The sequence below is a fragment of the Halichoerus grypus genome, chromosome 6 (assembly GCF_964656455.1).
Source record: "Halichoerus grypus chromosome 6, mHalGry1.hap1.1, whole genome shotgun sequence".
In the NCBI taxonomy this organism is placed as follows: Eukaryota; Metazoa; Chordata; class Mammalia; order Carnivora; family Phocidae; genus Halichoerus; species Halichoerus grypus.
This window is the reverse complement of record NC_135717.1, coordinates 107,773,544-107,789,286: the sequence shown is the minus strand read 5'-3', so window position 1 is coordinate 107,789,286 and position 15,743 is coordinate 107,773,544. Positions and strand designations below refer to the sequence as shown.

Below are 15,743 nucleotides of genomic sequence, written 5' to 3'. Positions count from 1 at the left end.
TCTTCTTTGACTTCTGATCCATCGTACATTAAAATGATGAACAAAGTCAATATTCTGAGGACTACTCTATCAGATCATTTTATACTTTAATTTTTGAAAATAGGAACTTTGAGCATAAAAAAATCAACTTTTAAGTTCCATATAATTTTAAAACTCAGTAAATGCCTCATGGATAGTTTAGTTGAGCCTCTGTATTTTGCAGATGAGGAAATGAAGGCTTACAGCAGCCAGAGGAACACATACTTCTTGTTAAACAGTTGGGGGCTGCGCCAGAGCCGGCGCCACCAAACCAGACCTAATTCTAGTCTACCTCTTTAAACAGTTGAAGTTGTCTCCCTAGAATTCAATAATTGAAGGCATGATTAACATGCAGCCTCGATACATCCTACCATGTACCATGTATCATCAGGACAGAACCCAGGATTCCTTTTTACCACATCACCATTCCTCAAAGATGGTGAACACCATACACACTAAGATACCACTGTGGAAACCCCAAGAAAGGGGGAACTACCGTCCAATGATGCAGAAGTAGATCCTTCTTTTTAAAGATTTAACCAAAGATAGAAATGCAACAGCTCTTCAAATATCCTGAGAGTTAAAAGGATAAATTAAATTTACTTCACACAGTTGTTGTGGAAAGCTCGTGAGTGCATTCTGGTGAAGCTCCAGCTTTTCAAGATGCTCCAAATGACCACTGATACAGCATCTCTGGCTTAGGGCATCAATATCTCTTAGTTCATTTGCTGAAAGGTCTAATGATGTAATATATTCTCTCTCAGAAGCCAGGGAAGAAGTGCTGTCTGAATGCCTCATATGGGATTGAAGTTTTGATGACCCTTTTATCAAAAACAAACACACAATGGAAATATAAGCAAGTAATCTAAGTTCACCTGGTAAATATTTACTGATCACCGACTAGTGTCAGGCTCCCTTCAAGGCACTGGAGATCCAGTAGGAAACCAAACTACAGAGCTTACATTCCAGTGGCAGAGATGGACAATAAATAATAAATATTTAATCAAGTGGTAGAAGTAATATAAAAAAACAATAGACCTGGAGAAGGGGATGAAGAATGGCATTGGTGATGGTATTATTTACATTTCAGAAAAATAGTAGAAAGGATAAAAGAGTCAGTCTTTCATAACATCATAAAAGGTAAAATTTTAAATCTATAATTGTATTTCATTTTTCTATAATGTGTGGTATTATTAGGTACATATAATTTGAAGGTTATGTAAGATGAAATTAACACCCAGAAAATTTGAACAGAGGAAATTGTTATTAACAAAGTACTGTATTCTGCTCAAAATATCTATTTATTTATGATTACTTTAAAATACTTACTGAGTGAGTCATCTGAAGACAGTATTTTTCTTTTTCGCCTCAGTAAATCTTCATGATCGAAAATGGGTTCCTATTAAAAAAATAGACAAGTATAATAAAATCCCTATCATTTTTTGGAGCAAAGAGAACATTTCCTATTCCTTAAGAATCACTGTAAGATTTCTAGTTAAAGTACACTGGGGACCAACACCATAAGACAGAGACCTAGCCTGGGCTCCATATATATGAAGCTTTAAAAAGGAAAAAAAAAAAAGATAAAATCATTTTGAAGTATACTTAGTACACATATGACCCAAACATGCTCAAAAAAATGTATATTTAGAATGGTTTATACGTATAAATATATACATATTCTATATATAAAGTTTTCATATACTAGGGAATTTCTGCACCAGTAGCTCCTAGCTTTGGCACATAATTTCAGTTATCAAGAGACTATAAGTAACAAAACACCCAACATAATCACAATTTCACTTACCAATGAGTTGGAATGCCTTTGCAAATTTGGTGAGCAACGCTGCAAGGTACGATCTCGGTAAAATTCTCCTACGCTAATTGAATTGGATTTTCTTTTCACAAGAAATGAGCCTTCACTTCCTATTTTTAAACGATAAAATAAAGGCAAGTAAATGTTGACTCAATCATAAGATGCTAGCCTCATAGTAAAATCATAAAAGGTTAAACACATATTCATTGATGGAAATTGCTCAATTCCCACTGTAACATCTTTAAAATAGAAATAATAAACTATGTTGGCTTTTCACTTTCAAAATTCAGCTACATTTTTCTTCACAAATAGTTTTTGAATGGCTATCCTAGACTAGTACTGAGTAAGTGCTGAATAAAGATAAGCAGGAAAAAAAATCCATGCCTCATGAGCTCATAGTACAGTAGGAAAAAGCCAAGTAAAAAAATAGTTACATATTATAATAAATACATGTGTGTACAGGAAACAAAGAAAGCTTATACACAAATCTGGGGTGCCTGGGCGGCTCAGTCAGTTAAGCATCTGCCTTCGGCTCTGGTCATGATCCCGGGGTCCTGGGATTGAGCCCTGCATCAAGCCCCATGTCAGGCTCCCTGCTCAGCAGGGAGTCTGCTTTTTCCCTCTCCCTTTGTCCCTCCCCCCATTCATGTTCACTCGCTCTCTATCAAATAAATAAATAAAATCTTTTTAAAAAGATCTGATCAATGCCATTTTTTTCTGTTTCTTTGATTTACTCTTAGAAAATTTTTGTTTAAATATTGGAATCACAGTAAATTATTTCACATTCAGCAATCTTGAGAACCTCTCTAAATTTCATATTATGTGGTTTCATTTATGGAATGACATTAAAATGAAACAACGAGTTTAGTTGGCATTACCCTCTTGAGAGAGAAAAGAACTACTTTTAAAATTATGGATTTAAAGAAAATAAGGATCAATAAATAAATTATATTATTAAGGATAAAAAATTTGGAGACATTACTGCAAAATTATGAGATTATAAATTCTACCACTCTCTATCTTACAAGCACAAAGAATTAATTTTAAGTGTCAAAACAAATTATAAAATCTACATATCTAAAAATCAACTTTATAATATTCTATATAAATCTTAAAATTGATACAAATACTTCCTACTTGGTTCACTATTAAAATTTAATTTATCCTATAATTTTAATTAATTTATGCTTAAGCATCTTAATAAAATAGACTTCACAGTTTAATTACATTTTTATATCTTATAACTATTACATTTTCATAATTATCCTACTTTATGTTTGTGTATGTTGTGTTAGCATATTGTTTATAGAAGCAACAAAGGCATTTTATAATTATTTTTATGTCAGTATTTCTAATGTTTTTCTTTATTTAAAAATACTTAAAGGGTTGCCAGGGTGGCACAGTTGGTGGAGTGTCGAGTCTTGGTTTCAGCTCAGGTTGTGATCTCAGGGTTGTGAGATCAAGCCCTGTGTTGGGCTCCACACTAAGCTTGGAGTCTGCTTGAGATTCTCTCTCCCTGGCTCTCTGCCCCTCCCGCTCATGCTCTCTTTCTCTCTCTCCCTGTCTCTCTCAAATAAGTAAATAAATCCATAGAACAAAATACTTAAAGAGAATTCTTCTTTCAGGCATGATGGAGTTACAAACACCAAACCTAATCTCTCCCCACAAACAACTAGAAACTTGGATGAAATATTTTAAACAACTGGTTTCAAACATTGGGCAACAGACAGTTCAGGATGGTGTACTCCCTGAAAGAAGGGAAACAAATTATGTAAGCCTTATGATCACCCTGGCTTCCTGCCTAAAGACAACCTAAGGGTCATAGGCACAGGGAGGAGGAATTTAAACAAATCTCAACGGCTTTCTTGAGACGAAGAGATGGAGATCAACATTCGTGGAGACTAATTTAGCTGGGAGTTCTGGGGCAAAGTCATGAAAAAAGAGCTCGAGTAATTTGCATAGGGGTTTCCAACAGATTTGCACTGTAAGAAATGTAAAAAGGAGTTCTTTAAGAGGAAAGAAATGATACTACCTGGATGAATATAAAGGGATTAAGTCACACAAAAAAATTATAATCCTTTATGTTTGTGCACCTAGTAACAGAGCTCCACAATACACAAAGCATAAACAGATAAAAGGAGAATTAACAAATCCATGACTACAGTTTCAACATTTCTTTGTCAAATACAACAGGCAGAGAAAAAAAGTAGTAAAGATATAGAAGACCTAAAAAATACTACCAATTTGACCTAATTGACCCAACAATTGCTGAATACATATTCTTTTTTAATTTTATTTTATTATGTTATGTTAATCACCATACATTACATCATTAGTTTTTGATGTAGTGTTCCATGATTCATTGTTTGCGTATAACACCCAGTGCTCCATGCAGTATGTGCCCTCTTTAATACCCATCACCAGGCTAACCCATCCCCCCACCCCCCTCCCCTCTAGAACCCTCTGTTTGTTTCTCAGAGTCCATAGTCTTTCATGGTTCCTCTCCCTCTCCGATTCCCCCCTCCTTCATTTTTCCCTTCCTACTATCTTCTTCTTCTTCTTTTTTTTTTTTTTAACATATAATGTATTATTTGTTTCAGAGGTACAGGTCTGTGATTCATCAGTCTTACACAATTCACAGCGCTCACCAGGTGGCTGGGTGATAGACATTGGGGAGGGTATGTTCTATGGTGAGTGCTCTGAATACATATTCTTTTAAGTTAATCAAAGAACATTCACCAACATAGACCATACAGCAATCCACAAAGCAAGTTTTAAAGCGAGTTTAAGTTTAAAAGACTAGAAATCATTAGAGTAGGTTCCCTGAGCTCAACAGAGTTAATTTGAAATCAACCAGAAAAAGGTGTTTGGAAAAATTTCCAAATTGAAAACAAAACAACACTCTTCTAAATAACCCATGAGTCAAAAAAAATAAAAAAATCACAAAGGATATTAGAAAATTTTCAAAACTGAATGTAAACAGAACATACAAAACTCGTGGGATGCAGCTAAAGGGGTGCCCAAAAGAATTTGTATTGGTCTTAAACGTTTATACTATAAAATAAAAAAGGTCTAAAAATCAGTATTCTAAGCTTTTACATTAAGAATCTATAAAAAGAAGAGCCAAATAAAATCAAAATAAGTAAAATAAAGGAAATAAAGATTAATGCAAAAATCAGTGAAAAAGAAAATGGACAAACAACAGAGAAAAATCAATGAAACAAAAATCTGATTCTTTGAAAAGATCAATAAAATTAATAAACTTGAGCTAAAGAGGAAACAAAAGGAAAGACACAATGGATTACCAGTGTCAAGAATTTAAGCATTTTTAGGCCTAGCAGAAATTGTGCTCTGTTGATGGGGGGGCTGTGTGATTGTAAAAGTGTACTGCAACTGTCTTTTAACCTGGGAGCCCCCGTGTCATTCAAATATGTATCTCTGAAGTTATGCAAAGTGTCAGATAATATTATCTGTGGGCTGTATTTTCCAGGCAGGTCTTAAATTTTGTATTTTTTGGAAAATTTTATTTAATTTCTTGGAGATCATTGTGAAAGGATCAAGAAATCCAGGATAGCCATTTCTTTAATATCCATTTAAAATCTGTTCATTTCCTGTTGGTGGAACCATTAACTTGTCACCAAGTAGGACTCTACGTAAAACAAAATATAAAACTACTTGTGGCCTATATGTGTTTAATCCTGGTAAAAGATAAAGCTTCTAATGCTGGTTTTCATTCAACACATTAACCAGCTGTAAAACACAGACCTTCACAGACTTCACAATGTTTCCCTCATTCCTCACACCAAGGCTTTCTTTCACATTCCCTTCCCTACAGGCTTCCAAGCCAACGTCAACCCCAGGCTGCACTGGGCCCTGCCCCTGCAAACAAACAGCAGGCAAGAATTTCAGGATTCGTATACAGATAGACAATAAAGTCATGTAATTTGAAAAGCATGTTTGAGTATGAAAGAGCTCTCAAGTTGTTTATAAAGCTAATCTAATTTCAAAATATATAAATGTTCTTGAAAAAAAGAATTAAAGATCAGGTATCTGCAGATCTTACAAAGTTTGACAGGTTAGTAAGAGAATTATTATGAATAACATTAAACAAATGTGGCAACTTATGTGAAATCAACAAATTCCTTGAAAGTTGCAAATTACAAAAACTGATGCAAGAAGTAATAGAAAATCAAAATAACCATGGAGCCATTAGAGTTACTAAATTTCTGACTAAAAATAGCCCCCAAATAAATTTCCAAATCTACATGGCTTTACTGGTGAAGTCTATCAAACATTTCAGAAGAAAATAATACCTCTCTTACACAAACATTTTTAGAAAGTAGTGGAGTTGGGAATACCTCCCAACTCATTTAAAGAGGCTAGCGTTATTCTCATAATTACAAGGAAACATAAAACTACAGACAATACCCCTCACAGATGCAAAATGTTTAACAAAATTTTAGAAAATCAAATCCAATAATACATAAAAGGGATAATACACCATAACCAAGAGATATTTATCCCACAAATGCAAGTTTGGTTTAACATTAGAAAGTCAATGTAATTAACCATATTAACAGAATAAAAGGGGGAAATATGCCCATTTCAATTGATGCAGAAAAGCATTTTCCAACACCCATTAGTAAAAGGCTCAGCAAACAATTACTAGAAAAGAACTTCCTCAACCCGTTGAAGTAGGTTATCTATGAAAAAAAAATGATAGGTAATATCATACTTAATGATGAGGGACTGAATGCTCTCCCTCTAAGTTTGGAAAACAGGGAACAATGCCTACTCTTACCACTTCTAGTCAACATAGTACTAGAAGTCCTAGCCAGTGCAATAAGATAAGGGACAAAAAAGACATACAGATTAGAAAGGAAGATGTCAATCTGTCTTTATTAGCAACTGGCATTATTGTGAACATAGAAAACTCTATGGAGTCAACAAGAAGCTGTTAGAACCATGAGTTTAGCAAGTCCACAAAATACAACATTAATATACAAAGAAATCAATTGTATTTCTCTATACCCTCAATGAACTATTGGAAATTGGAATTCAAATACAATACTATTTACAATAGTAACAAAAAACATACAATACAAAAAATTGGTGAGAGAACTTTGAATGATAAATAAATGGAAACATACATTTATATGTCAGAAGACTCATATTATTAAGATATCAATTCCCCCAGATTTATTTATGATTTAATCTAAATAATTATTTATATGTTAATTCTATACTATGTAATATTAATAATATATAATTAATATAGTAATTCTAATTAAATGTATGTATTTAATTCTAATAAAAATCCCAGCATAAAATTTGTTGACTCAAAATGTATATGGAAATGCAAAAAATCTGAAAAAAAAAAAAAGAATGGTGAGAGCAATTTTGGAAAAAACAAACAAACAAAACACCAGAGGACTTATACTATCTGATTTCAAGAGCTGCTATTAAGCTAAAGTAATCAAGGTAGTATGGCATCAGCATAAGGATGAAGACATTAATTAATTGTCCAGAATAAAGAATGCAGAAATAGGACTATACCCATATGGTCAATTAAATTGGACAAACATGCCAATAGTTCAATGGAGAAATACAGTATTTTTCAACAAATGATGTTAAAAAAACTGGATATCCATACAGAAAAAAAATAATAACAATCCTTCACTGACACCATACATAAAAATTACTTAAAATGGATTATAGATCTAAATGTAAAAGCTAACTTTTAACACTTCTCTGGAGGAAACATGGGAAAAATATTCACAAATTTGGGATAGGAAAATATTTCTTAAATGGAATAGAAAAAACGCAAACATAAAGGAAAAACTTAAAAAGGAAAAAAACTTAAAAACTGCACTTTGTCTAAATTTAAAACTTCTGCTCTTTAAAAATTAACATTAATAAAATGAAAAGACAAACTATGATGGGGAGAAAATACTTGCAATTCATCTATCTGTCAGAGGACTTCTACCTAAAATATATAAAACACTCTGACGATATAAAGAACTCTTATAACACAATAATAAAACAACAACCCAATTAAAAGTCAACAGAAGATTTGAACAGACACTTCACAAAGAAAATATGTGAATGGCCAATAAAAACATGAAAATATTCTCAATATCTATAGTCATCAGGGAATGAAAATTAAGCCCAAATGAGCTAGGACTAGACCTTCCCTAGAAGAGTTAAAATTAAAGTGCCTGACAATATCAAGCATTATAGTGTGACAAGGATGTATAGCAACGAGAATGTTTATATTGCCGGACGGAGTATAACAGGGTACAACTACTATGGAAAACAGCCAGACATAGAATAGAACATACTGTATCATCTTATTTGTATAAAACTTGAAATACTAATTTAATCTATAGTGACAGAAAGCAGATCAGTGGTTGCCAGGGACCAAGGATCAGGGGATTTGTGAAAAGGTATAAAGGAAATTTTTTAGATGATAGAAATGTTGCATAATTTAATAGTGGTGATGATTACATGGATGTATAAATTTTTCAACACCCATGAAAATACATACTTAAAATGGGTGCATTTTATTTTATATTCATTGTATCTAAATAAAGTTGGTTTTAAAAAATACTTGGGCCAGAGATTTAGGGATTTAGGAAGAACCCTTACTGTTTGCTCTCTCAAATACCTTTATCTGTTACCCAAAGTTTTCAATCATACTATGTCATTAAAAAAGCACCTCACCCCATTTTTACCAAACTGCATTGTATTAAATATGTAAGTTTTATTACTGTCATTATATATATTGTCATGTCAGTTTTTAAAGTTATTTCAAGGGTGTTATTAAAATATTAATATTATTTTAATCCTTCTAAAGGTAAAAATATTTTTTATTAACCATTTCCTAGTTGGGAAGCACTCTCCCAGACACTTTACATATATTTTCTCTAATTCTTATAAATAATCCTGGAAGGTTGGCAACACTATCTTTAATTAGGGTAAGGGGCTTACACAAGCCACAAAAGGATCTTGTCAATGAAGGAACATGGAATCCAATCAGAGTCAGAGTGTTTTCATTACATTAGTCACCATTCACTGATTATAGTCAGTATTATAACACTTAGGAAATGCAGAGATACATTTTCTTGACAGACATCACCTTAACTGGAATTAGTGAGCATTAACTACTTCTGATAATGAACACATTTTTCCTCAAGTTTTCCAAATAAATTAAATCAGGGTTTTGTCTCAGTTTCTATTGTTCAATGCCAGTGCGTAAATATTTTAAAACATAAAGGGAATATTTCTTTATAATAAATACCTTCACTATCCAGGTCATCACTTTGACCAAACACACTGTCCACATAGGAGTCTGGAATGAAGGTCCATTCATCAAATTTATCAAGTATTCCTTCAGGAAAATTCCCATTGCTGCCTGAGGCTGCCCCTTCTTCCACAGTACTTTTCATCTGATATCTGAGCACCATTCTTGCTAGGGTGGATCCTATATCTACAATAAAAAGATACACAAGCAACTTAGAAATCAAGAAACATAAACATAGATCATACCAAAGTTCTTTATGTATCCTCATACTTCTAGAGAATTTTTTACACTTATTTCTTTTTTAAAAAAACATTTATTTATTTATTTGAGAGAGAGAGAGAGAGCAAGCAGGGGGAGGGAGGGGCAGAGGGAGAAAATCTCAAGCAGACTTCCCACTGAGTGTGGAGCCTGACACAGGGCTCGAGCCCACGACCCTGAGATCATGACCTGAGCTGAAATCAAGAGCTGGACGCTTAACAGACTGAGCCACCCAAGCACCCGTATATTTATTTCTCACTTTATAACCATGATATTGCATAAGAAGCAGGCAGTGAATTTAAATTTTTTAGAAATCATAAAAATTTACTCAAAGCTTTGGTGTAGGTGACAAAACTGAGTATTTATGAAACTAACAGGAAAGAGCCTGGGCTTTGAAACCAGACAGACCTGTGCTCAAATAACAGTAATAACACTTGCAAGTTACATAGACCCCTGAGGGTCAGTATCTTCACTTGGGAAGTGAAGATGACAACGTAGGGTTATGAAAAAAATTAGAGGAAATGATGCAGGGGCGCCTGGGTGGCTCAGTCCATTAAGCACGTCTGCCTTCGGCTCAGGTCATGGTCCCAGGGTCCTGGGATCGAGCCCCACATCAGCTCCTTGCTCAGCGGGGAGCCTGCTTGTCCCTCTCCTCCCTGCTCTTGCTCTCTCTCGCTATCTCTGCCTCTCTCTCAAATAAATAAATAAAATCTTTAAAAAATATATAAAATAAAGAAATAAAATAAAAAATAAAGGAAATGATGCATATAAAATGTTCAGCACAATACTTAGAACATAAAAAATGCTCAATAAATTATATTATTGTTTATAAACTATTTGCTAAGTGATTCATTCTACTGGGAAATTTGGTGGAATTTTAAAGTTAATATCCTTCTATTTTATTATATTTTATATTATGTTCTATTATGAAGAAATAAGTTTGCAAAGTCCTCATTATGCTACATATAGCTTGGCAATTTCTTCAAATACATGTGTATGTGACTCAGTCAAGTAGTATCTGAAAAATGTTTTAAAGCTATGAATCCAAAATGTTCTTTACTCAGATGAGCTGCCAATATAATTATGGCCATGCTCTCCAGTGAATCAAATGACATTATTGTATTTTTTTAATTAGGTGAGACTTATCAAAGGTAAAAAGAACGTCATACAGAACAAGGGGAATACAGTGGATGGTAAATCTCTCTTCATCCCTCTGCAGGGGGCCTACAATCTCACTCCATCAGAACTCAGAGATTCAAGTAAGCAGGTTGTTGGCAGGAGACTGCTTAAAGTGATGGAACATGGGATCTAATCATATTTCATTAGTTTCCAAGGTCCCCAGAGGCAACCAGGGAACGAATTTCTGGAGTTTTTCTTCAGACATAGTCTTTTCATATTCAAACATTTATGACTACCATATCTCAACTGTGTTTTCGCAAACATCAGTATACTAAAAATGCTGTTCTTTGCTTTTTTATTCATTTTTTTTACTTAATAATGCATTCTACATCTGAACATTTGGATTTGCTAGATGTTTTTCCCCCAATGATTGCAAAGCATTCTATTGCATGAATGTACCATGATTGATTCAAATAGTTTCTTTTGAAGAATACTTGGGATTTTTCCCCATAATTTCTTGCTATTATAAACAATATATTAATGTGCATCCTTGTACATGACTTCTTGTGTGCATTAAGGATGCCTTTATCATGGATTTCTATCAGTATATAGCTGGGCAAAAAAGTATGGATGTGCATTTAAAATATTAATGGATATTACCAGATTGTCCTCAAAAGAGGATAATTTAAGTTCATATGAATAATGTGTGAAATGCCTATTTCCACATATGCTTATCAACATAATTTATTACCGAATTTTTATTTTTGCCAATATTACAAATATTTAATGAGCACCTAATATGTGCAAAGTACTAGCGTAGATGCTAAAGTTACAACAATGGAAAAAATTGACATTGACTTTGTGATGCATGTAATGTATCAAAAGGTAGATAATGAAAAGAAAAAATACAATTATATAATGTGCTAAGTGCTGGTACAGGTAAGAAACAAGGAGCTATAGAGCATGTAGGAGGACCTTCCACCCAGACTTCACATGGGCAGGAATGTTTTCTTATAAAAAGTGAGATGGTGCTGAGGCAAAAAGAATGAAGAGACAGACAAGTGAGAGAGAAGGTAAGAAAATTAGGTAGCTAGAGTAACACTGGGAATAGCCTGGAAATAAAAGTATATGACGCATTTAAGAAACTTGGGGAAATTCAGCCTGACTGAATCTTTTAGGGTCCACCAAAATGTTGGAGACCTGGAATTTGCAGAGGCCCCAATAGGCACAGATGAATGCTCCAGCAGCATTTAGCTACCCTAGTGAAGGGAAAGAAAGAAGCAGACTGTTGGGGGCGCCTGGGTGGCTCAGTCGTTAAGCGTCTGCCTTCGGCTCGGGTCATGATCCCAGGGTCCGGGGATCGAGCCCCACATCGGGCTCTCTGTTCTGCGGGAAGCCTGCTTCTCCCTCTCCCACTCCCCCTGCTTGTGTTCCCTCTCTCGCTGTGTCTCTCTCTGTCAAATAAATAAATAAAATCTTAAAAAAAAAAAAAAAGAAAGAAGCAGACTGTTGGAGTGAACAGGAATAGGGTTTTGCCAGGTCAATGCATCAGAAAAATGACAGTAAAGCAAACATGTTATTCACTGCAGAGTTCTTAAGGTGAAGAGTCGTGGAATATGATCACCGTGGGGAAGGAAGTGGGCATGGGAGTAAGTTATCAGAGGGAAAGCAGGGAGCTCAAGTTTTAGAAACACAGTATGAGTGACCGACATCTGAAATGACAGAAATATTAATGGAGGACGATGCTAACTTGTCATCAATATACTTAATATATATAAACTTGAAAATATAAAGAAAATACATCCTTAATTGAAATATTAAAAGACTTCGGGCGCCTGGGTGGCTCAGTTGGTTAAGCAACTGCCTTCGGCTCAGGTCATGATCCTGGAGTCCCTGGATCGAGTCCCGCATCGGGCTCCCTGCTCAGCAGGGAGTCTGCTTCTCTCTCTGACCCTCCCCCCTCTCATGTACTCGCTCTCTCTCATTCTCTCTCTCTCAAATAAATAAATAAAATCTTTAAAAAAAAAAAAAAAGAAATATTAAAAGACTTAAAACTAAATATGTTAAAATGAAAATGCAAAGTATATATGTGTATGTTTCTGCATATACATTTTAATGCATATGTATATGTAAGCATATAAAAAATCTAGTAAGAAAATCTACATTGATTACCTATAAGGGACAAAACAGTTACTATTATTTTCTTCCTCACTTTTTGTGTTTTCCTAAATTCTTAAAATGAACATGAATTACTTTTATAATAAAAAATAAAATATATTTCGGGCGCCTGGGTGGCTCAGTTGGTTGAGCATCTGCCTTCGGCTCAGGTCATGATCCCAGGGTCCTGGGATCAAGGCCCACATTAGGCTCCCTGCTCAGTGGGGAGTCTGCCTCTCCCTCTCCATTTGCCGCTCCCCCAACTCATGCTCTCCTTTTCTCTCAAATAAATAAATAAAATCTTAAAAAAATAATAATAAAATAAAATATATTTTTTTAAAAAGCAACAGCTCAGAAAGATCCCACTGTTTGGTTCTATCTTTATAAAATATGTATTTGCTAGGTCATTAAGAATTAAATATAATATCACTTTCAAGCATTTCATGACCAAAAAAACCCGATATCCAAACCTTCACAATATTTTTGGCTTAAGTTGTACCAAACTGAAATAAACCTAATGAAAAGATTAGTGACAAAAAAATACAAATAAAAACAAGACTTGGACAAAATCTTCCTGCTAATACTTACTTGTTTCTTTTCTTAAATTAGATGTCTTATCCGGAAATAAAGGACCAAGCCATGAAGGTTCAATTTTTCCTATACAGAATCCTCCAAGGCAAATGCTATTATTGGCCACATCCAGGGCAAGCCTCCTTAAGAGTAAGCTGATGATCTGGCTGTCACCTTTTGCAATGCTTATCGTCAGCGCTTTCCGGACATCTTGTTCACGGGAACCACCATTCAGTAACAGTTCCACCAATTTGGCACTACTGGCTTTCTCACATACCTAGTAAACAAAAAAGGAAGGTGAACATATTAAAAGCCCATTTCTTCCTTTTGGTAGACTGGTAAATTGAATTTGGTGTGATTTTTTTTTAAAAGATTTTAAAGAGAGATAGACAGCAGAGAGGGAACACAAGCAGGGGGAGTGGGAGAGGGAGAAGCAGGCTTCCCGCTGAGCAGGGAGCCCGATGCGGGGCTCGATCCCAGGACCCCGGGATCATGACCTGAGCCGAAGGCAGACGCTTAACGCCTGAGCCACCCAGGCGCCCCAGGGTGATTTTTCTCTACACCCTTAAATTTAGATAGAAACAAAATAAGGCAAAACTCATCCTTGAAATAGATTAGGAAAATAAAAGATCAGTGTTGGGGCGCCTGGGTGGCTCAGTTGGTTAAGCGACTGCCTTCGGCTCAGGTCATGATCCTGGAGTCCTGGGATCGAGTCCCGCATCGGGCTCCCTGCTCGGCAGGGAGTCTGCTTCTCCCTCTGACCCTCCCGACCCTCCCCCCTCTCATGTGCTCTCTCTCTCAGTCTCTCTCTCTCAAATAAATAAATAAAATCTTTAAAAAAAAAAGATCAGTGTCACCAATATCAGCGTAGCATTAGCCAAATAATCTGCCACATGAGAGTCAGTTAGCATGAGAAAGGCAACATGATAAGGAGAAAAAGAAAAACACTTGAAGTCAGAAGACCCAAGGCTCTACCAATTATACATATTGCTTATACCTTCTGGGCTTCTGTTTACTCCTTGAAGCTGGAAAAACTAGTACCATACACAGTAAAGGCTACTGCCCTGCCTTCCCTCGTGATAGAGAATAATTAAATGAGAATGTGAACATGACAAAACTTGTAAATGCCATAGGCAAAGCACAGTCATCTCTGATCTCTGGTTTCCAGGACAAGAATCTGAATTTCCACAAAGAAATTTCCCGTATTCTACCTTCCCCTGAATACTGTTTTCAGAGCACATGCTCCAGGTAGGGTCAACATGCTCGGTGCTATAAAAACCTCAGTGACTGTAGTAAGCAGAGGGAAGACAACAACCTGTAGCCTACTGGCCTGTGCAGGAACAGCTTCTGAAAGGTGAAGGAATATGATGCTCTATCAACTAGAAGATCAAAGTAATACGTAATAGAAATATTACATGTCAGGTACTGTACTAAAGTCTGTATACACTTGATTTCTAATTCTTATTAAAAATCCTATGCCAGGGACGCCTGGGTGGCTCAGTCGCTGAGTGTCTGCCTTCGGCTCAGGTCATGATCCCAGGGGCCTGGGATCAAGCCCCGCATCGGGCTCCCTGCTCAGCGGGAGGCCTGCTTCTCCCTCTCCCACTCCCCCTGCTTGTGTTCCCTCTCTCGCTGTCTCTCTCTGTCAAATAAATAAAATCTTCAGAAAAAAAAATAAAGTTTTCCTTTAAAAAAAAATCCTATGCCATAAAAACTATTATCCCCATTTTATAGATGAATATTTAGAAAAGATAAATGATTTGTCCAAACCCTTAGAGGTAGTCAACAAGAGACTTGGATCTGAAGTCAAATCTGCTCACTCCAAAGCCTGTGCTCCTTTCCCTACCCAAAATTAAGGATAAGAAAAGAAAAGAAAAGAAAAGAGAGAGGAAAGGAAAGGAAAGGAAAGGAAAGGAAAGGAAAGGAAAGGAAAGGAAAGGAAAGGAAAAGGAAAGGAAAGGAAAGGAAAGGAAAGGAAAGGAAAGGAAAGGAAAGGAAAGGAAAGGAAAGGAAAGGAAAAAAAGAAAAGAAAAGAAAAGAAGCAAAGCCCCTAAGATCCAAGGTGCCAGATCAGGGGAAAGACACTGGGGGAAATTCCTGAATTCTCTAGAATTTAAGTATGTTCAAAGAAGTTGAGGGGACCATTTTGTGGCTCGATGACCAACTTAATGCCCACCAGTCTCCAGGTTACCCACCTTCAACCCATTCTCCTCAGAACCACCACAGTACCCTTCTACTTCAGATGTGATCAAGTCACTGTCCTGTTTAAAAATCTTCTAAACCTCTCTGCTCCAAGACATTTTCCAAACACAACATGCAATTTTTTAAATCTCATTATTTTCATTTATACTATTTCTAGTGCCCTAAATGTCTAACTCTGCTCTTCATCTAGCAAAAAGATGTTCATTCTTGAAAGAACAGCTTTGTAATCTCTTGCACAGTAAGTCCTTGCTACCAAGCTCCCAACACACATTCTTTCTCCTCCAGGCCCCCATCACTTTT

The 15,743-nt window shown here is 35.6% G+C and overlaps 1 protein-coding gene across 5 annotated transcripts in view; it reads right to left on the bottom strand.

Annotated features, from left to right (window-relative positions):
* LRRK2 (leucine rich repeat kinase 2) overlaps window positions 1–15,743 on the bottom strand; it is a 138,909-nt gene that overhangs the window by 74,145 nt on the left and 49,021 nt on the right. For all 5 annotated transcript variants that reach the window (XM_078075890.1, XM_078075887.1, XM_078075886.1 and 2 more), the window contains 5 exons: window positions 13,260–13,518; window positions 9,135–9,323; window positions 1,826–1,944; window positions 1,348–1,417; window positions 622–839 (listed from right to left, as the gene is read on the bottom strand). In XM_078075890.1, the coding sequence (XP_077932016.1) occupies window positions 622–839; window positions 1,348–1,417; window positions 1,826–1,944; window positions 9,135–9,323; window positions 13,260–13,518 (855 nt within the window). The remainder of the gene's footprint in view (window positions 1–621; window positions 840–1,347; window positions 1,418–1,825; window positions 1,945–9,134; window positions 9,324–13,259; window positions 13,519–15,743) is intronic.